This window comes from Furipterus horrens, unplaced genomic scaffold, assembly GCF_987537825.1.
Source record: "Furipterus horrens unplaced genomic scaffold, mFurHor1.1.pri manual_scaffold_8, whole genome shotgun sequence".
NCBI classification, from domain to species: Eukaryota; Metazoa; Chordata; class Mammalia; order Chiroptera; family Furipteridae; genus Furipterus; species Furipterus horrens.
In genome coordinates this window covers 94,805,898-94,825,724 of record NW_028327178.1, presented here as the reverse complement: position 1 = coordinate 94,825,724, position 19,827 = coordinate 94,805,898, and the positions used below count along the sequence as shown (strand labels likewise).

Below are 19,827 nucleotides of genomic sequence, written 5' to 3'. Positions count from 1 at the left end.
CTCCACCCTGAATGGCGCTCTTTCCTCACACTGGCTTGGGGCTTTAGCTTACAAAGCACCTTCCAGATCTTCAATCACATGTCACTCACAGGCAACACAGAGAAGTGGGCAAAGGAGAAGTGACCTGCCCAGGGTCACATAGCAAGTGAGGATCAGAGCTAGGGGGCTCTTGACTCCAGTCTGGTGCTCCTCTGTCTCTTATTCTGGTATCAGTTTTCCCATTGGTACAATAGTCTTGAGCCTTGGTTTTTCCATCTGTAAAATGGGGCTTTCGTGGATCCCTTCCACCTAGGGCTCTTATGGAAAATAATCAAGTTAATATATGCCACACATTTATCACAAATCCTGCCACCTGACATATGTTGGATCAGTAGCCAGCCGTTGTTGTCACTAACTGATAACACCTTATATCATTGACATAGGGTTATTCATCAATGATTAGTTTTTTAGATTAAAAGATAGAAAGGCCTTTGAGATGCTGACCTGACCCAGGGAGTTGGCACCCCAGCTGCCATGTCTGCAGGGACCCTGGGCAGCACCAGATCCAAAGCTGAGTCCCCTTTCTTCCCACCCGCAGCGGATGCTGTATACCTGGACTCAGAGGAGGAGCGGCAGGAGTACGTCCTCTCCCAGCAGGGCTTCATCTACCAGGGTTCGGCCAAATTCATCCAGAGTATACCTTGGAACTTTGGGCAGGTAGGGCCACACCCTGCCCCTTCTAACCATCTCACTGTGTGCCAGGCCCTGGGTCTGAGGCAGTCAAGCTGCAAAGGTGTGATTGGATCTTAGAGTCATCGACCCCATGCTCTCAGGATTCAAGGTCCCTGAAATGTCTGGAGGCTCAGAGAGAGCCCAAGCCAGGCCTGAGGTCACACAACAAAGGATTGCCCTACCTACCATGGGAGCAACAGCCTTGGATATTCAAAGTGGGAAAGAATTAGGAGAGCCTTTAGGAGTCGTGGGGAGGAGTCACTCTGGGAGGGAAAAGGGGACATTCAAGGCCATATATCAAAATAATGGGCAGTACTTGGAGAGTGCTTACTACATGCTAGGCATGTGCTGAGAGAGGGCTTTAAACATTATTGAGATCAGTAGTTCTCAAACTTGAATATACATCAGAATCACTGGAAAAGTGTGTAAAATACAGATCACTTGGCCCATGCCTAGTTTCTGATTCAGTAGATCTGGGTGTGGGCTGAGAATCTGCAGTTTTGACAAGTTCCCGGGTGGTGCTGATGCTTCTGATCTCATGGCTGTACTTTGGGAATCACTGATCTAGATGTATCGGCCAGCTACTGCTGAATAACAAACAAGCCCCAAACCTTAGAGGCTTAAAACAACAATCATTTATTATTTCTCAGAAATTTCTGTGTCAGCCAGGGCCTGGCTGTCTAGACTGGACTTGTCTGACCTCAGCTGGAGGCGTCTTCTCTGTCCAATGTGGTTCCTCATTCTGCAGCAGGCCAGCCTGGGCTGGTTCTCCTCTACCATTCAGCCTCCCATAAATATTCTTAAGACATTTCTGAGAAAAGTCATGAAGCAAGAACCATCACACCCCTGCCCCACCAACCTCCTGGTGTAGAAGGAAGGGAAGAACTGCCCACAGGGGTCAGGACATTTCCTGAAATAGGCACCATTTGGACTGGGTGCCTGGTCTACCAAGCAAAGAGAACTGCATGAGCCAAAGCTTGGAGAGGGGAAAATTTATGCCTAAGAAGTATGTTGTAGCTTGGAGAGCACCATGTCTAGGAAGGAGCCCCAGGAGACGAAGTGGGAGAAATCAGCAGTGTTGAGGTTGTAAACTGGCCTTAATATCAGGCTGATGGCAATAGGGAGCCACAAAAGGATTCAAGCCATGGAGGGAGACCTATGATGAGGCCTGGTTTTGGACAAGACCACAGAGATGGGGAGCAGGGGGCAGATAGAAGAGCCTTTGAATATGACAGATGAAGGTGACAAGGAGGGGCTCCTACTTTTGATAAAGATAACTATTGAGTTCCAAGGATGAAAAAGTGTGAGCCAGAGAGTGGCAGGCAGAGCATTCCAAGCCAAGGATATGCTAGCGAGTGCAAAGGCCCTGAGGGCAGAGTGAGTGTGGGAGAGAGTGGTGAGAAAGGAGATCGAAGCAGGGGTACCCCCAGACAGAGATCATGAAGGGCCTTGCAGGGCACAGGGGGAAGTCTAGATTTTACTCTGAGTGTGGTGGAAACAGAGGAGTGATGAAATTAGATTTCTCTCTTTACAATCTACATCAGGTCCAATCAGAGCAGTGTGTGGGGGCAGGGTGGGGAGGGTGGGACACTCCTCTGCTCTGCGGGGGAGTCAGGCTTTAGGGGAAGTGGGAGATTTGGCTGAGCAGAAAGGGGAAAGGGGCACTGGCAGGGCCTGAGGTTACTCTGAGGGCAGGGAAGTCCCAGGAACACTGGTCTCCCCACTCTGTGGTCTCAAATCCAAAATTCTAGGATGTCCCCCCACCATCAGGCCCTGGATGCAGGTACACCCCCTTTTCCTTTCTCACACATTAGGTCTTTATCCCACTCCCATCCCCCTCCTGGGCCAGGAGAAACTGTCATCAGAGGGATGGGGCAGACCCAGCCTGAACCTCCCAGTCTGTGTGAGACAGAGCAGAGGCCCTACAGTTGCTGGGCTTCAAGGCAGGCTTCCGGGAGGAGGTGATTTCTCACTCCTCTCATTTGCCTCGTTTCCTCTAACACAGTTTGAAGACGGTATCCTAGACATCTGCCTGATGCTCCTGGACGCCAACCCCAAGTTCCTGAAGAACAGTGGCCGTGACTGCTCCCGCCGCAGCAGGCCCGTCTATGTGGGCCGGGTGGTGAGCGCCATGGTGAGTGAATGGCAAGGCCCACCCCAGGGGCCCATGATGGGGCATAGTGGGGGTACTCAGGGGTGGTTAAATCTCAGCTAAGAGAGCTTGTATTTAGAAAGACTAGATTTACCGAAACGAGGGTAATGGCATGTGATTCCTCAAAGCCATTCATCAGTTCATTCATTCATTCAGTGAATATTATCAAGTACCTCTATATCCTAGGCACTGGGGAAACAGCTGGGTGTAAGACATGTGTGGTTTCTGACTTCATTGAACTTATGTTCTAGTGGGAGTGTGGGTGGAGACAGATATTAACCAAAATGTCATGTGAACGAGAGCATAGTCATAAATAATGATGCAGGCGCTGAAGGAACGCAGATGTGAGAGAGTGTCTGACCGCAAGGCCTAGCCACAGTGAAGGCTGGGGGACCCTCCGTATGTGGTGATCCCTGCGCTGATATAAAAACTAGGAGGAGAAGAGCATCCCAGGCAGAGGGTACAGGGTGCAGCCTGTGCAAAGGCCCTGAGGGGGGACTGACTTGGGCAGGTGTGAGGAGCAGAAGGGAGGCCAGCAGGGTGGAGCAGGGTACCAGTGGGGCTGCAGAAGTGGGCAGGAGCCAGACCGCGCAAGCTTTGTGGGCTGTGGTCAGAAGCCTGGATTTTATTCTCGAGGGAATGGGAAGTGGGGAAGTGACACAGTCTGGGCAGTGGCTAGAACTGGCTTTTTATTACTCAGGCCACATCGGGTCATTCCCCTACCAGCTCACAGACAAATTCAAATCTCCAGCATCGCCTTCATGACCTTGACCCCTCTCACCTCCTCCCTTCCCCTTCTCTTTCCGGTACCCCGGGCTTCTGTCCCAACCATCTCCAATGGACCACAGTCCTTCACACCTTGGTACCTTTGCACCTGCTGTTCCCTCCTCCTGAAACTCCCCTCCCTGCCTTCTCCTACCTGCTGAACTAGTGCTCAACCTGGTGCAGCTGACACCCTCTCCCCAGACACGGTCCCCTGATGCCCTGCTGGTTACAGGTCAACTGCAATGACGACCAGGGTGTGTTGCTGGGACGCTGGGACAACAACTATGTGGATGGCATCAGCCCCATGTTCTGGATCGGCAGCGTGGACATCCTGCGGCGCTGGAAGAACTATGGCTTACAGAAGGTCAAGTATGGCCAGTGCTGGGTCTTCGCAGCCGTGGCCTGCACAGGTGAGCTGTGCCCTGGGATGTGGGGACGGCCCGGGACCTTCCCTCAGCTCTGTGAACCCTACCAGGGGGCACAGAGGACCCTGGAGTGGGGATGAAGAGACTGCAGGTCTCGGCCTACCTGTGCCACCAGTGTCCTGGGGATGTCATTTGGGAGGCAGCATGGGCTCAGCGTTGAGAATATGGACTTTGGAGACAGGCACACCTGAGTTAAAACTCCCCACTTTTCCACTCACTTGCTCTGTGACCGTGAGCAAATGACTTCTTCTTTCTGAGCCTCGGTTTCCTTATCTGTAAAAAGAGGACAATAACAGGACCCACCTCCCAGGGTGTGACATAGGCCACTCAGCACAGGACTCGGCCCAGTGTAGGTCTCACTAGGTATGACTTAGGAATAACTTGATAATACTAATACCACCAATGTCATGAAACAGAAAACACTTTCTCAAATGCAGAGAAGGAAAAGATAAAGTAATTTAAAACCAAAAATGAAAAATAATCGTTAAAGAAAAAAACCTTGAAAATTTGAGCCCAGTAAAAAGCTTGAAGTTCATTCCAGGGCTGATAATGGTGCTTAGGAGGATGTGTTAGCATCACATGCCAGTTGGGAACATAGAGTCTGCAGTCCGGGCCTGAATTCAAACCCCAGCTTGGCTTCTTACCATGTGTGTGTCCTTCGGTAAAACACCTAACTCCTCTGAGCCTCAGTTCTATAATAGTATATGTAAAATGAACATAGTGTTCCCTTTGTCCTGGGGTGGTTGTAAAGATTAAATGAGTTAACATATGGGAAATGTTTAAAAGGATTTCAGATGCATGATGGCAAATACTTATATAGGGTTGCTGCCTCTTATTACTATTACTATTATTATTACTATTATCAGGCTCAGGAAGTCTAAGAGGCTGATCCTGGGATTCCAGCTTTTATGACTCTGAGACCAGTGCTCAGGCCCAGAAACGGGTCCCCAGGAGCCCCAGTAATTTCCAATTATATACTCATTTGTGTATGTGTGTGTAGGTGAGAGAGAGCCAAGGCAAAATTGGTAAAGCTAAATGGATCGTTTCTCAAAATAATATTTTTAAACTCACAGACGATAATACCTAGGGTTTACAAAGTAAACCAATGGCACTGAAATATAGCACTGTCCTCCACACTGGCCCCGGTTCCCAGCCAGACTGTCCCCGCTGTCCCTTCCTCATCACCACTGCGCCATGACTGTCTGCACCCTGCAGCCTCTGAATTCCTCTTTCTTGTGGACACTCCCCTATCCTAGACCCTTTCCTCAGAGGTGCCTAAACACACCTGCTCAGAGAACCCCATGGGTTTCCTGGAGAATCCCTGTCCCCACTGTCCATGGCCTGGTCCCCAGGCTTCCCCACAGATGCCTTCTTCACCCTGCCTGCAGGTTTAGCTGCAAATCTTGTCCTGAACTGTCCTCTCCCCATAGCCAAGGCTGACTCAGGTCCCTGCAGCCTCCTCCCAGGCATGGTGTGTCATGGAGCCAGAGAAAACCGGGGCAAACGAGGGGCTGTCTGACCCCCTTGGTCCCGGCGTTTCTTCAGGAAGCCAAATGGTGGATTGGCCTATGGGTGCTGGAGTCGGACAGCCTGGTTTGATCTCAGCTCCGCCTCCAACCCCTGGGTGAATGTGGGCAAGAGGACTTGTATCTGCAAGCCTCAGTTTCCTCCCCTGTAGAATGGAGACAGCGGTGACTGACCGAATTCACAGGAAGCTTGTAGGACACAGGGAGATGTCCCTTAACGCTATCTCTGGCTCAGGTTATCTCGGGCTGGAGGTTTCAGGGAAAGCTGTGATTCCTCAGCCGGACCCTGGAGCACTTTCTCAATGTCTGCGAGCTGGCCACCACTGACTAGACAAGACGTGTGCAGTGATGGGCACTGTGACACTCTGCTGGTCCACCCAGGGCACAGGGCAGACGAGACTGCCCACACCCAGTGACTCTGAATCATCACACCATCCTGACAAGCTGCTAATATTAGCTCCTCTTTGAGGAGGAAATGGAGGTTCAGAGAGGAAAGTGTCTTGTCCAAGGTTACACAGCTGGGCTTGGAACCAGGTGTGCTTGATTCTGGGGAAGCCTCCTGGCCTTAGACTGTGATGATGAGGCTTCCCAGGGTATCATCCCTTGCTCCTTGGGCAGTGGGCGGACAGGAATCTGGTGGCATGGCAGGGCAAGGCCTAAGGTTGGCACACCAGCCTTCACTAAGAGCAGCCGCAAGTCTGGCCTCTGCCCAAGCCTCAGGGCGCAGGAACCAGGCAAGAGGTAGAGATTCAAAGCTGCTCCTTTCCCTCCTCCCAGCACCCACACGCCTGGCCAGGATCCAGGGCCATCTGGGAGCTCTTGCGCTGGTGGATGTCAGGCAAAAGTCACATCCTCGCCCCTCCTCCAGACTCAGCAACTCAACCTCAATCAGAACTAAAAGTGAAACAAAAGTCTGATTGGTTACAATTAGTAGGGCTTTTTTGTTTCACTTCTCTTTTTAGATATTTACTTTCCTTGTCCTACCCTGAAAATATGTTACTTTTACAATATACACTACATTAAAAACATGCAAAAAATGAGGGAGTAGCCCCGGCTGGTGAGGCTCAGTGGACTGAGTGCTGGCCTGCAAATCAGCAGGTCGCTGTTTCGATCCCAATCAGGGCACATGCCTGGGTTGCGGGCCAGGTCCCTGGTTGGGGGGCATGTGAGAGGCAGCCAATTGATGTATCTCTCACACATCGCTATTCCTCTCCCTCTCTTTCTCCCTCCCTTCCCCTCTCTCTAAAAATTAATAAATAAAATCTTAAAAAAAGGAGGGAGCCCTTATAATTCTGTCAGGAGCACCCAGCACCACTATCGGGCAAGGGTCACGCCTGGGGTTGTCTTCCTGTCTGTCGGTGCCAGTTACTACAACCTCTCTGTGTGCTTTGGCATAAATGCAGGACCCTCCTCGTCCACAATGGTGTCCCAACACATCTGACGGGGCACGGCACCTGTACCCTGACCCCATTTTATAGAAGAGGAAACAAGGCCCAGAGATATGAAGGGACTGACTCCAGGTCACACAGCCGGAGACAGCTAGGGCTTGACTGGAAGGCCTCCTGACCTCTGTTCCCTCTTTTGCCTGTTTCACTGTTTGCTCCCCATTCTGAATCTCTCTCATTCCTTCATTCCTTCCCTTCCTCCCTTCCTCTTCCTCTCTCTACTTCACCCACCCCTCCATCCCATTTAACAAAATAGTCTGTGCCATAGGGAGCCATTAAAGGTTTAGCAGAGGCGTGTTGACGTCAGATTGGCATTTTAGAGTCTTCTTCTGTTAGCTGTGGTATGAGGGGGACAGAGTGGACATGAGGTGACGAGCAAGGTGGGCACCATTGTCCGGGTTAAGGGATGGCACACACCCTCCCCACCTGGACAGAGGGCACAGTGTTCAGGGGGTGCAGATGGGCATGTGGAGGGCAGCTGTCTGCAGATCCTCAGCCCGATATCTAACCCCTCCCTCCATCGTGTTCCCCCTCTTCCTCCCAGTGCTACGGTGCTTAGGCATCCCCACCCGAGTCGTGACCAACTATAACTCGGCCCACGACCAGAACAGCAACCTGCTCATCGAGTACTTCCGCAATGAGTTTGGAGAGCTCGAGGGCAACAAGAGCGAGATGATCTGGTGAGGTGGGGCCCAGGGTTGGGGGCAGGGCCCAGTGGTGTCCTGGAGAGGAAACCCAGGAAGACTTCTCAGAGGAGGTCACATTTGAATTGGGTTTAAAAGTTGAACAGCATTTGGACAAGGGGAAACAGGGTTTGGGAAGGGCTCTCTAGGCAGGGGGAACAGTTTGAGCAAAGGCCAAGAGGAGGGAAAGTCACCAGCTGATACATGAAGGGCATCAGGGAGAAAATGTTGTCAGGAGTCTGGAATGCCAGGAGAGGCAGTCTGAGCTTTCTGGGGCAGCGGCTGCCACCTCACCAAAGGCTTCACATGGGGAGAGGGACATGCTGATGACCTTGGAGCAGGTCTGAAGGGACAGATTAGAGGTGGGGGCTGGGGTTTGGTCCAGGTAGCTGGTGATGAGGCCTGAACGAAGGCAGAGCCTGTTCTCCGGGGGCTGAAAAAGAAGGGATGGAGCCAAGAAATTAGGGGGTCGCCTCAGCTGAATTGGGGGAACCACTGAGAGGGGAGGGATGGGGGAGGAGAGTTGTTGAGAATAACTCTCAGTGCAGAAGTGAGCACCTGGCTAGGGTCCATAGAAGGAAGGGTAAAGAGGAGTGTCAGGGGGCCATGCTGGGTACAGTGTAGTACCGGCAAGTGTGGACTGTGGGGGAGGTGACTGAAAGTCTGTGTAGAAGTCCCGGCCAATGCTCTGCTTTATTTCCCAACAGGAACTTCCACTGCTGGGTGGAGTCGTGGATGACCAGGCCAGACCTGCAGCCAGGGTATGAGGGATGGCAGGCCCTCGACCCCACGCCTCAGGAGAAGAGTGAAGGTGGGTAGGTGTGACCCCATTACCTAAACAAGGAAACTGAGGCTCTGATGAGTGCTACCCAGAGTCCCTCAGCTGGAGAGCACAGGACTGGTGTTCTAAGCTGGGTCTGGCTGATGCCAAAGGTCATTGGCTGGTCCACTCAAGGGCAGGGGACCTCACTGATATTTTACAATATGCTTGTTTACCATTTGAAAAGTCACTCATGCTCATTGCGGAAAATAGAAAATAAGGAAAAGGATTAAAAAAATATCAAATACCATCTCTGTCCTCTCCCTACAAAAGCAGTGTCATTTACATTTACACACAGCTTCCAGTAATTTCCAATTATGTACTCATTTGTGTATGTGTGTGTAGGTGAGAGAGAGAGAGCCAAGGCAAAACTGGTAAAGCCAAAGGCATCGTTTCTCAAAATAATATTTTTTAATTCATAGACTATACTACCTAGGGTTTACAAAGTAAACCAACTACACTGAAATGCAGTTATCAAAAAACATTAAAAATAAAATTGTAATATAGTAATATATACTTTACATAACAAGATCTAACGTTAGAATTAATAAATTTGACAACTTGGTGGCAAAGATGAGCATAAACAATATTGCTGGATATCTGAGGCCACTATAAAGTGATATGAAAATATCTGTGGTTTTTATGGGTGATGAGTCATAAGAGCATCTAAGATTATGGTTTGTCTGCTTTCCCAATCAAAGAAAGTGCTATCTAAGTACAGTGAAAATCAAGCGTCATTTTTTCCACCCAAGTTCACAGATCCCTGAATTCTATTTGTTGCGCCTTGGGGGTCCGTGGACCCTGGGTTAAGAACTCTGGCTGTCCGTGGCTTTTTATGCTGACTTTGTCACTTCTCCATATGTCACTCGCATTTCTCTACCGGGTAGTGTTCTGTGATTTGAATTTTAATTTGAGGTTACCGTGTTCCAGCAAATGGATGCACTGTAACAAAGTTACCCAGCCTCTAGCCCTCAACTTTCAAATTGGTGACCAGCTGGAGGCAGTCATAAACCACATTGAGGTAAACAGGGGCACGTGTGGTACACCAGACAGACAGACGCCCTACTTTCTCAGATACAGCTGGCTACTTGGCTCCTTCAGTTCCTTGGGGTGCTTTGAGATGTTCTTCTATTTTACTTATTATTTACATAGCATCTAGGATATGCAGATCCTCATTAGGTAGGTATAAACCTCATCCCCACATGAAACCAAGGCTCAGAGAGGTTGAGTAACTACTGCAACATCACACAGCTAATAAGAGCTGTGGCTTGAACCCTAAAAGCTGGGCTCCAGTGTCTCCATCCTTAATTCTTACCCTATGCTGCTTTCCTAGCAGTGCAGTCCCTGAGTCAAAGGGCTTTATGCTCTCAAGACTTTCTGCCATGTGTGGGTGAATTGTGGAAGGCTTTGGAGAGTGCCATCCTACGCTCATCCCAGACGCATGTCTCCTTCCTCCTTCCCCCAACCAGGGACGTACTGCTGTGGCCCAGTTCCAGTTCGTGCCATCAAGGAGGGCGACCTGAGCACCAAGTACGACGCACCTTTTGTCTTTGCCGAGGTCAATGCCGATGTGGTGGACTGGATCCGGCAGGAGGATGGGTCCATGCACAAGTCCGTCAACCACTCCCTGGTCGTGGGGCTGAAGATCAGCACTAAGAAAGTGGGCCGTGACGAGCGGGAGGACATCACCCACACCTACAAGTACCCAGAGGGTAGGTGCCCAGAGACTTCAACATTGCCCTATGGATAAGGCTCCCATTTTACCAGCCGTGTGTGTGTGTGTGTGTGTGTGTGTGTGTGTGTGTGTGTGTGTTATTTGGCAGCCTGCATACAACAATGACCTGTTCCAAAAAATTCCTTAGAACCAGGTGCAAACTTACCAAACACACTGGAACACGGTGGTAGAGGATTATTTGTTTAGGAAAAGAATTCTATATTCCACAAAAGGATTCCACTTGGTCTTTAAGCCTCACGTGTTTTTGGTTGGTTTGATTCAATAAACCTGAAGGGAATGGCTGCTAATTAGGAGAGGCACGCATCATAACAGAAAGATTAGTGATGTCCATGTTGTGTTTTAACAGCCTGCAACTGAGGGGCAATCTCACACTTTTTTATTGCAACGTGTTTGTACCAGAGAGGCTTGGAAATCGAGAGGGGCCGCGGAGGAGAGGTTCCCAGAGCACAGTCGTGCTTGTTTTCGCAGTATCTCTCATACAGCCAGGAAGTGAGCATGGAGGTGGATAGGGAGGGGTGAAATGAAAGAGAAATGGACCAAGAGAAATTTAAAGATAAGATGGGCTAAATCAGATACAAAGATGAGGCTTCTTCCTGCTATTCATGTTAAATCAGTAGAGGGGAAAAAAGGACATAGCTTACTTTTAAAATTGGATTTGAGCACATCTGAACAGCCAATCCAATATGATAGGTATTTTCTAAGCACCTACTGTGTGCCAAGTGCAGCAGGGCTCACAGAGATGGCTGAGAAACCATAGCCCTGCGCACATCTGACCCCCACTGACTTTCCAGAGCTGACAGGGGGTTAGATATTAAGTGACCGTGCTTTAGGAGGAAAGGATAAAACAGGAGGAAAAGATGCTTTCCCTGGTGTCAGAAAGGCCTAGAGCTGATGGTTTGGTAGGAGAAATAAATATGTACCCAACAACACTTGGGGAAAAAAATAAAAGGAAGACAGGAGAGACGTAAATGGAACATAAAGGAGAGGCAGTCATTCCTGCTGGAGAGCTCCCAGAGGAATTCTGGGAGAAGCAATCCCTCTAAGCAAACACTTGCAGGTGAGAAAGTTTGCATTCTACTGGTGCTTACTATGCACCAAGCACTATTGTAGGCCTTAGGTATGAAATAAAGATAAGTAAACACAGTCCTGGTTCTCAAGCAGCTCAAGAGGGTAACCACAAAAACAGAAATCAATTGGATGAATTAAACCACCATAACTGGCAACAGGCAGCTGTGAAACTACAAAAGAAATTGTGACTAAGTCATTCTGGAGAAGGAGTGATCAAGAAGGCTTCTTGCCCTGTCTGGGTGGCTCAGTTGGTTGGAGCTTTGTCCTGTGCACCAAAAGGTTGTGGGTTCAATCCCCAGTCAGGGCACATACCCAGGTTGCAAATTTGATTCCTGGTCAAGGTTCATGCAGGAAACAATCAGTCAATGATTTCTCTCTCTCTCTCTCTCTCTCTCTCTCTCTCTATCTATCTATCTATCTATCTCTCTATCTCTCTCTATCTCTCTCTCTCCTTCCTCTCTCTCTAAAATCAATAAAAAGTTATCCTCAGGTGAGAATTAAGAAAACAGAAGGCTTCCTGAAGAAGGGGTAATTTTGGTCTGGATCTTGAGGGATGTATAGGAGTTCACTTTGAAAAACAAAGAAAATATTCTTTCCTCCTCCTGGCACAGAAAGGTAGAGAAGGCACTCCTTCAGGGTCGCTCTGAGTCAGCAGGACTGTGAGGGGCCAGCCAGCCCTGCCCCACCCTTCTTTGCATTGGAATAGGTTCCATCCATGAAGCTCTCCTGCCTATCTCTACAGGGTCCGCAGAGGAGAGGGAAGCCTTCAGGAGGGCCAACCACCTGAATAAGCTGGATGGTAAAGAGGAGACCGGGGTGGCCATGCGGATCCGTGTGGCCCAGAGCATGAAAATGGGCAGTGACTTTGACGTCTTTGCCCACGTCACCAACAACACCGCCGAGGAACACGACTGCCGCCTCCTGCTCTGCGCCCGCACCGTTAGCTACAACGGGGTCCTAGGGCCCATGTGTGGCTCCAAGGACCTGCTCGATCTCTTCCTGGAGCCCTATTCCGGTAAGGCCCTGTGTTCCTGGATCAGCTATTGACCACAGACTGATGTGCTAGGTAGTGCCACGAGCGCTAAGCATTTACCTCGCAGACATTTGCATTGCACTTATTCCTGGTCAGCCTCTGTCCTAAGCACGTTGTAAATATCAACCCGTTTAAGTCTTCTAACAAAAGTGGGAGGTGGCGTCTTTTATTGCTCCATTTTCCAAGTGAGACGCCTGAGCACAGAGAGGTTAAGTCACTTTCCCAAGGCCACACAGTTAGGATGTGACAGGACTGAGACTCAAACCTGTTCTCTCAGCAGCTATTCTGTTGTGTTCCATCTCATGTTCTCAGGGACTCCTGACTGCTTTCCCAGATTCTCTGCCGCTCTCTCCCAGCTAATCCCTTCCCTCTGTCTCCAGCAACTCTCACCCACCTCTTCCCCCACCGGAGCCTCTCCCCTTGGGAGGTCCCCAGCCTCCGAGGGAAGAGCTTTGAGACCAATGCTGCCCATAGAACTTTCTGCGAGGCTGAGTTGTTGTATGCTGTGCTGCACAGAGCAGCGGCGACAGTTCCGTGTGGCTGATGAGCACTTGCGACATGGCTGGCACAACTGCAGAACTGAAGTTTTAATTCCGTTTCATTTACACAGCCGCATGTGGCCGGAAGCTGCCATTGTGGACAGGGCAGCTCTAACAGTGACAGGAGAGACTGTCCAGTCCTGTGCGGAGAGAAGGGTTCCCCTCCTAGCCCTCATCCTCACCTCATAGATGGCCCTACACCTGTCCTGCCTCCCTGGAGGGCAGACCCCCTTCCCTTCACTCCTTAGTCCCGGGTCTCCCCTGCTTTGGGGTAAAATAATGTCAGTTGATGACCCAGCCCTCAGCCCTGGGCAGAGCTTCTGTTGCTCAAATGTCCTGGTCAGACGCCTGCACAGTTGTCCCCTTGGTCCCTTTTGTTGCCCAGCGTTGTCACCGTGCCTGGTTATCTTCTTTAAAACAAGCCTGCGACCCTGCGAGGCATTGTGGCCGCCACTGAGGTTGCTTAGTAACAGTGGCCCATCCCGCCTTCTGTGGGGGGACCCAGAGGCGTGAGGAGAGCAGAATGGCCAGGGGCTGGGAAAGGCCCCAGGAGACACTGACTGTCCTCGGAGGGTCCCGCTGGCTGTGTCACCTGGGCAGTGGGCCGCCTCCCTGCACCTCGAGTCATGCCCAGCAGTGTGGGGCTGTCCGCGGGGGAGAGGCTGGGCACCTGGGAACTAGTATTCTAATGCGCAGAACCAGTGGCAAGGCCCAGGGCAGGAGTGCGCCGTGTCTGTGAAGCTGGGGGCCCTCCCCTCTACTCTTGTCTGTCAGCCCGAAGGTTTATGACCTCTGTCTCGGCCCTTGGCCCCTTGGGCTGGTGTTGGGGCCATCCAGTCCCTAAGGAGGCCCGTCTGTGTTTCGGGCCAGGGGTCTACCATATTGGCCGTGCCACCTCCTCGTTTTGTCCTGGGAACCACATGGGCCTCCTGACCACCCACTGTGCCAGACGCTGTGCTGGGCTCTGTGGCGCCTGAGTCCCTGCTAACCTTGATGGCATAGAAAGGACCCAGCTTGGACCTCAGCCTCCAGGCCCTAGGTGTCAGATGTGGGGGATGATCAGGCCACCCACGTTCCAGTTCTGGCAATGCTGTGCCCGGGCTGTGGGCTCCTGGGTATTTCTCTTCTCCATCCCTGGCCTCATGTTCCCCATTTGCACAAACTCTGGTTCATCTTTGAGGAGCTCTTCCACCCACTTTGTTAGAATACATACGTGTCATTTCCTTCTTGGGCTCAGAAGCACCTCAAAAGGAGGAAGTGTCCTTCCTGGAATGTGTGGCACGAAGTGAACTTCAGCCTGGGCCAGTGATGCCACAATGATCCCCTCCTGGGCCTCTGTTGAATCCACTTGTCCTCCCAGAGGCCATTGGGTGCCTGGAGCGTTATTCAGCCAAGCCTGTCAGTGTTTGTGTCTCAGCTTCCTGAGGATGTTTCACAGCAGAGGGCACCGCCTGCAGGGAGAGGGCAGAGGTCCTGTGTGTTATCCTCAGGCCACCAGGTGGAGCTGGTCCGGGGTGCCCTATTGGGGCCTCCAATGCCAAGGTCAATCTGAAATTAATTCATCCACGCTTGAAAGATCACACACATGGGCTGAGTTGCATGTTATTATTTGATAAGATTTGGGGGATTTCCATGTGCTAATGAACAGGAAGCCAAGCAGAACAGAATCCAGTCCCTCCCATCCCCAACCCCTGCCTCCTTGCCTTTCTGCTTCTCTCCCACCCCTTCCTGCCGCACCCTTTCTCTCTCTCTCCTCCCTCACCCCTCCAGGTGGGTCACTGGGAATGCAGCCAGTGTGGCCTTGGGGATCATGCCTGCCCACAGCACCTTTCAGAACAGGGCAAATCGTCTAGCGAATGACTGAAACTACCGCACGCACCTTCCTTCTCTCAGCCAGCGTCTGGCCCCTTGTCAAGGCTGTGGTCCCTGGCGGGCAGACAACAGCTCTCAGAGGCCCCGCCCACCCCAGCCTAGCCTCCGGGAAAGGCCTATAGTTGGGGCCGTTCCCTCCCAGCTCCTGGAGGACAATGCTTGCTTTCTTTCCTGTGGAGCTGCTCAGACTTTCCACTCTGGTCTACCAGGAATTTTCACTCCTTTTGTCCCTTTTGGCAGAAGATTGGGTTTTCTTCCCCCAGCATCATCTGAACAGAGGTTGGGACAGATCCCCCGTGGGAATGAATGGCTTAAGGGCTGGGCACACGGATGCAGTATTTCCCAAAGGTGGGACATGGATCCTCCGAGGTCTGCCAAGGTCTAGACCTTGACTCCTGGTGAGAAAGTGACTCCCTGAGGTCTTCACAGGTCGGGGAAAGGCCTGGGATCTGCCCAGCCATCAATGCAAGGAGTGGCGGGGGGCATGTCTCAGTCACTAAATGTGCGTCTCCCACCCTTGCAGAGAAGAGCATCCCCCTTCCAATCCTCTATGAGAAGTACTGTGACTACCTGACAGAGTCGAACCTCATCAAGGTGCGGGGCCTCCTCGTCCAGCCAGCCACCAACAACTACCTGCTGGCCGAGAGAGACATCTATCTGGAGAATCCAGAAATCAAGATCCGGGTAAGGGGAGGACTGGGCAGAGGTGGGGCGGGGCAGGGCAGGGGCCCGGGGCCAACCCAGGGCTGGGAGCTGGCAGGCCTCATGCACCTGCATGCTCAAGCTCTTTGACACCTCAGGGATCCTCAAATTCTGGCTTCATCAAAGAACAGCTTCATGGAGCCAAAAGAATTTGGGGCTTATGAATGAATCCTAGCATGTCAGAGTGGTGGGGTTGTGGAATTGAGAGATTTTAGAATCACGATGCTTAAAAGCTAAGCTCCTAAAGCTAGATTCCCAGAGCCTGGGCCCCTTGTGGGGCCAGGAGGGCAGAGGAACGAAGGGCACAGACTCTGAAGCCTGACTTCCTAGCTCTGTGGCCACGTGGCCCTGGGCATGTGACTTTGCCCCTCCTTGCCTCGGTTTATTCACCTGTAAGATAGGTGTTATAAGGATGAAATGCGCATCCATAAGAAACACATAGAGCCACATCCAGCGCATTATAAGGGCTCAATTAAAGCTGACTATTGTCACCATCATCGTCATTGTCACAGTGATTCGCTTCCAGGAGCTGCAGCCCCAGAAACCCAAATGCAGCAGTTACAAATAAGTGGTAAAGAGCGGAGGGGGAGGGCGTGAGCACTGTATGCCTGTCTCCCAGGAGCTTGCACATTATCAGCTCAGTGATCCTTATGAGGACCCCGCAGCCAGGCATTGCTCTCCCACCAAGAAACCAAGGCTCAGAGAGGGTAGTGACTTTCGGGGAGGCCACACAGTGAAGAAGGAGCTCTAAAGCCTGTGATCTTCCCACTCCAGACCTAGAACAAGGGAGACACTGTACCCTCTCCGGGTGGCATGGAGCCTCACCCTGCAGCTCCATGAAGGAGGCTTGGGCTGGTATCATCACATGTGTTTTAGATGAGGAAACTGAGGCACAGAGGCATGGAGTGGAGTAGCAAAGTGGACATAGCTTTATTTAGCAAACAAATGGGCCAAATTGCAGCACATACAGAGATGGCCCTCAGTACTGCCTCTTACATCTGCCCTATGCCCTGTCCCAGATCCTGGGGGAACCCAAGCAGAAGCGCAAACTGGTGGCCGAGGTGTCCCTGCAGAACCCACTCACCATACCCCTGGAAGGCTGCACCTTTACTGTGGAGGGAGCTGGCCTGACTGAGGAACAGATGACCGTGGAGATGTAAGTGTTCGTCCCTGTAGCTAGGGGAGCTGGGAGCAGAGGGCAGGTGCTAATGGGGAACACCAGACTCCAGCCTGTCACTCCTCATCTCATCTCTCACGTGCCCACCCACACCTGACTCAGAGACCCCTGCGTCCCCTTCTAAACACTTTCAGGGAAGCGTTCCCAGCCTTTCATCCTCAGCAGCCATACCACGCTACCTGGGTTCCCTCCATTATCTCCATAGCCCTAAATTATTACACATTCCATTGCTAAGCACCTGCCCCCCAACACACATAAACGCAAGCATCTGCACCCTGAATGTCTACATGTGTGTCTTAGACACCTATCTATGTATACACACATACAAGCACATACACTTCTTATTTTTTACTTCATTATTGTAATTAACTTACAGTAAAGAACATAACTCACACATGAACAATTCAATGCATTTTCTCGCATGTGGTCACCTGAGCACATCCACTCTCACCCCAAGCACACTGTCTGCTTCATTGTGTATGAGCGCACACACATGCCCACACATGCACACACACAGGCCCCTCTATACATAGCAGGGCAGATTTCCCAGGACCTTAGAGAGCAGTGAGTGGGTCCATTTATTATTGTCATTATTGTCAGCATTAAGCCATACATCTGTGGATATAGAGGCTCTGTGATAAGTTCTCAGTAGTCACATGTCATCCTGGTCTGACTCCATCATGGGGACCAGGCCTGCGCATCTTCTCAGCCTCTTCCTCTCTCTCCACAGCCCAGACCCCGTGGAGGTGGGGGAGGAAGCCAAAGTCCGGGTGGACCTGCTGCCTCTCCACGTGGGCCGTCATAAGCTGGTGGTCAACTTTGAGAGTAACAAGCTGAAGGCCGTGAAGGGCTACCGGAACGTCATCATTGGCCCCTCCTAAGGGGCTCCTGTGCCCAGCCCCACCTCAGCCTGCTGAGAGCTCTCAACTTGACCCCCAATCTTTATCCCAAGCTAATGAGGAAAATTTGCCCTTCCTTGGGCCCCAGACCCATCTTGTCCCCTGAGCCTGATCTTCCACCTCCCTTACCTGTGAGCAGTGTTCTGTGTGTCCACAGTGGGAACCCTGACCTTGGTTGACTGAACTTGGAATGGGGAGAAGGGACTCATGCCTCTCCCTCCAGCCCAGATGCCATTTGGAAAGCAACTGATAACCCATCATGTTGTTTGATCTATTCCATAGCTCCTTGGAGCAAAAAAGAGAGAGTGACCGTTGGTCGGATCAAGGAACTCAACACCCTAGTGCATCCTGAACCCCTTCCCCAGACTATGCCCAGGCCCAATGGCCCTGGGGGCAGCCAGCACAGGGGGGGGTGGGGAGGGTCACAGATATAGGCCAGACTTGAGCTCCTCCCACAGTCCCTCACCCTCCTCACTATTGTGAAGTACCTACTGTGTGCCCAGTGCGTACTGTACTTGCTGGTACTCACGTGGCCACCAACCCATTTAACCCATCACCACAGGAAACTGCAGAGTGGGAGCCACTTTCTCAATGAGGAGACTGAGTCTTGGAGGAGGGAGGTGGCCCGCTCTGCACAGGTGGGCTTGTGGATAATCGGAAGGCTGGGTCATGTGAGGGCATGGGAATGGAGCACAGGCCTTCTGACTCCAAGTCCGGTGCCCTGATCATGACACCAGCCCTGACCTCAGAATGTCAGTGAGGCCATTTGGGACCTAATCGGAAAGGACCCAGTTGGGGTGAGGAAGTGGGAAAGGATTGGAAGGGGTCAGAGCCCCAAATCCAGCCAGCCAGTACCCTCTCCCCTCTGGCTGCGGTGTCCTCACCGGTCAGTGCAGTGGCTGAACCGGCTCATCTCCAAGGCGCTCTCTGCTCTGCACGTTTGATGCCTTATATGCCCAGCCTTGCAAATGACAGCAAGTCCTACTCCCTGGTTCCACAGAGCCTTGGGCCATATGCCCAGGATGTTTCTAAGAGTGAAATCAGGACCAGGACCACTGTTCTGTCCCCAGCCCTAACCAGGTCCCACACCTGTGCCCAGGTACCTTCCTCAGACCCCAGTTCCAGGGCAAGAGAGCCCCGGAGGTCCCTGTCCTACTCATGAGCCTCCCCATCGCAATGCCTAGGCTTCACAAGGGCCTTAGCTGCCTGTGCTGGTCACCACTCAACAAGGTCAGCCCCTCAGCCACCCCCTCTTTGCAGGACCAGGGCCCTGGAACACAGCTCAGGGAGCCCGTGGGTTGTCATCTCTGACTTTGTCGCCCATACTCTCTCCATGTGACTGGGCGTCCCAAAGCCTGGACGAGGGAAAAGAGGGGCATTCTCTATCTGGAGTGGGGTCACAGCCTCCAGGGTCCCCCAAAGTGCAGAGAGGGCCCTGGGGGAAGACACGCTGATGCACTTAGAAGTTGCTGCTTTGCACAGAGAAGAATCACAAAATGAGCCGACAAATATATGTTCTATATAAATATTGCTCTGTTTTTCTATGATTTTATAAATGCTTTTGGGTTCCAAGTGGATAGTAGATAGGCTTTTGAGCCACAGGGAGCAAGCACTGAAATAAAAGAGTTTATTTTTCACATCAAACAAGGTCTGCTCTGGTCCTTTTCATGCTTTTGAAGGGGGTGGGTAGGTGAGTTCATTCACACTGGGATAGGCCAGGTCTAAACTTGACTGGCATTCAAGGCTCTACACAGTCTGGCTCCCCTTCCAGCCTCTTTTCCAAACAAAACATGTTTGGGCCACAATGAACTCTGTGTATCTCTCCAAACAGCCTGTGCACTTGCCAACTTCTTAGCTTTTGTATGGACAGTTCCCTGAACTTAGAGTGCCCTTCCTCTTCCTTACCCAGCTTGTGAGCTCCTACTCATCCAATAATGCTTAACAGCAAAGTCACCTCCTCTGTGAAGCTTTCCCAGATTTCTTTTCAGGCCCCCAGAGCCCCAAAACATGGACCAACTCAAACGCTTATCAGAGAATTTTAGTTCCATGTTGGTATATCTGTCCCCCACACCATTCTGTCTGAAGTCTTCAAGGGTGGAGACCAACTATCACTTAGACACTAATAAATTCTGAATTGGTAAATCAAAGTGTTTGAACTCAGCTCTCATAAAACCAGCACCATCCCGAAGAAATGTAACATGTGCCACAAATGCAAGCCATGTATGGAATTAAATTTTTTCTAGTGGCCATATTAAAAAGAGTAAAAAGGAACAGG

General features: G+C 51.3%; 1 protein-coding gene across 1 annotated transcript in view; it reads left to right on the top strand.

The window, feature by feature from the left end:
• The window catches only part of TGM2 (transglutaminase 2), a 29,409-nt gene extending 11,768 nt beyond the window's left edge, over nucleotides 1-17,641 (top strand). The window contains exons 4-13 of the mRNA XM_090286388.1: nucleotides 578-696; nucleotides 2,717-2,845; nucleotides 3,861-4,038; nucleotides 7,569-7,704; nucleotides 8,415-8,518; nucleotides 9,997-10,239; nucleotides 12,073-12,345; nucleotides 15,298-15,458; nucleotides 16,496-16,632; nucleotides 17,384-17,641. Of these exons, the coding sequence (XP_090142514.1) occupies nucleotides 578-696; nucleotides 2,717-2,845; nucleotides 3,861-4,038; nucleotides 7,569-7,704; nucleotides 8,415-8,518; nucleotides 9,997-10,239; nucleotides 12,073-12,345; nucleotides 15,298-15,458; nucleotides 16,496-16,632; nucleotides 17,384-17,534 (1,631 nt within the window). The 3' untranslated portion in view covers nucleotides 17,535-17,641. The remainder of the gene's footprint in view (nucleotides 1-577; nucleotides 697-2,716; nucleotides 2,846-3,860; nucleotides 4,039-7,568; nucleotides 7,705-8,414; nucleotides 8,519-9,996; nucleotides 10,240-12,072; nucleotides 12,346-15,297; nucleotides 15,459-16,495; nucleotides 16,633-17,383) is intronic.
• Nucleotides 17,642-19,827: the final 2,186 nt, after the last annotated feature.